General features: G+C 38.5%; 1 protein-coding gene across 1 annotated transcript; it reads right to left on the bottom strand.

Annotated features, from left to right (window-relative positions):
- Window positions 1-874: 874 nt before the first annotated feature.
- LOC108552009 (peritrophin-1) lies at window positions 875-1,943 on the bottom strand. The gene is made up of 2 exons (XM_017906378.1): window positions 1,898-1,943; window positions 875-1,146 (listed from the first exon to the last, which is right to left on the bottom strand). The coding sequence occupies exons 1-2, from the start codon at window positions 1,902-1,904 to the stop codon at window positions 875-877; spliced, it is 279 nt and encodes a 92-aa protein (XP_017761867.1). The 5' UTR covers window positions 1,905-1,943.
- Window positions 1,944-2,179: the final 236 nt, after the last annotated feature.

The following is a 2,179-nucleotide window of genomic DNA, read 5'->3' as shown; positions in this document are numbered from 1 at the left end:
GATTACGTTCTCACCCTCGCCAATAGATAGATTCCTACTTCAAGAAGGTTCGAGGACTTGCGAGAAAGTCCTCGGCGAAGCCTCGCATAGTTCCTAGGCCACCTAAGTATCCCCGATCTAAGGCAGAGCCTGCTAGAAGGGCCTCACTGATGAGTCCACTAGCAGGTCTGGGACGAAACGCATCCCTTCCTTTTACTGTCGTCCTTCTACCTGCTACCCTACCAATAGCAACGACGACCACGGGAATACCAACAGGTCAGCCACATAGGAACACTAGTCTATCATAGGAATCGCAACAGACTAGACCGAAGACAACGGAGCCCTCAACATAAAAACATTAGACCACCGTAAAGTGATGTTTGGAGAATCGATATCAAAGAAGCAAACTATAGGATACTGTTGTAGTAAAAAGAAATTAATACTAAAATAAATTCCACATCTTAGGTCGCGAAGCGTATGAGGCAATTGATAGACAGTGCTTAGACACTTCCGAGACAGTGCTTAGGCAGTTCGTTGAGAGGAGTTATTGAGAGACAGTTACTAGGAAAGAGTATTAGCGGTCATTTCTTATTGTTCAATATTATTAGACCCCCCTTACAAACTTAACATTGCTATTCCACGAACGGACCAACGAACATAAGGTAAATCAGGGATGCTGTATGGTATAAAATAAAATGGTTCAACTCTTCTTATTTATTATATAAGTATGCATAAAATATTACACGGATAAACGACGATAGTTACAAGTGTCACAATTTTGAACCGGCTTTTCCAACGATCTTCCTGTCACATCTTCCAATTTGATATTCACGAACACGAATGGTGATGAATTCGGATGTTGTGTCGATTGACATAGATGCAGCAAGAATAATTATTATGCAGTATTGGCAGAGCATAGAGGATTAGGCTTGCATTTCACGCGCCATTTGAAGTCGCAAACTTGTTCCTTCTCGTTAAACTGGAGACCGGCAGGGCATTTCATGGGGATTGGTGGGTCCACAGTACAGACGAAGTAAGTATCGCATTTACATTGGTGCCGGACCATCGTGTTGTTTTCGAACAAATGATCATCGTCCGGACACTGTGGTGCCAGCGGGTTCTGCGAGTACACGTACACCACGAACGCAAGGAATATGACGAAAATGCCTAAAAGAGATTACAATAAATCCATTTATCCACTCCACTGGTAAATTCCAATCACTACTCGAAAAATTTCAGCGAATCCGAATTTTTGGGGGCCTGTGAGTGAGCAAAGTCAGAGTGTCAAAGGATCGACCCTTTCTTCTATTAATGTGTTCATTGATGTATATAGATACATATACGAACACGTTATCTCCATATCAGTGTCGTATCAATTGAGATGAAATTGTTTGATATTAAAATTAACGTTAAAATAAAAGACGGAAATGCAAAGAGAAATATTTTGGAGAGTAGCAAGGTTCAAGATTCACGTTGACGATACAATAGATCTCCATTTGTCTGACCCGTTCGAAAATTTGTCAGCTCACGTATAGTTAGGACAGAGGAAAAAATAAAAATTCAAGTTCAGATAAGGATAAGTAAAAATTCGATTGGTAGAAATCTGATTAATCAGGTTCTAATTAAAATTTGGATTTAACAAAGAGCTAAAGGGAATTTGCACTGTACACGTTTTGAAATAATAGAATTTAATAATGACACTGATAACAGAAATGATGTTAACAATGATTTTTAAAACACTTCTAATCGTATCGAATAAACAAATAGACAAATGAATAAATAAAGCATAATAATCGAAAGAATTGAACTGTATAACCTCTGTACGAACGACGTAATAGGAAATGGCCAAAATTCGGATAATAATCTAACATTCAGCTGTTTAGCAAATAATGAAGACTCACGAAAGCAATCGGCTTACCTTTCATCTTGAATCAAACTCTGATCAAACTCTGAACAGAACTTGCTTGGTCAAATTTCAGTTTCGCTTTATATATTCGATCTGCCGATTAATTATCTACGTACGTCGATGGTAGAAAGCTTGTACGTTTCATTGGATTTCGTTATCAATCGAGCAAAGATAAACACCATTAGCGTACAAGCAGGTTACATCGTAGAGAGATCAAAGATAACCGATGGATCTGTGATTAAATCTTTTGTGTGAAATTCGGTATTTTCGAGAAATCGCTGGAATAATAACTTT

This window comes from Eufriesea mexicana, unplaced genomic scaffold (genome assembly GCF_001483705.2).
Source record: "Eufriesea mexicana isolate 0111107269 unplaced genomic scaffold, ASM148370v2 scaffold5379, whole genome shotgun sequence".
NCBI lineage: Eukaryota > Metazoa > Arthropoda > Insecta > Hymenoptera > Apidae > Eufriesea > Eufriesea mexicana.
Note: the sequence above shows the minus strand (reverse complement) of the source record. Positions and strands in the feature narration are given on the sequence as shown.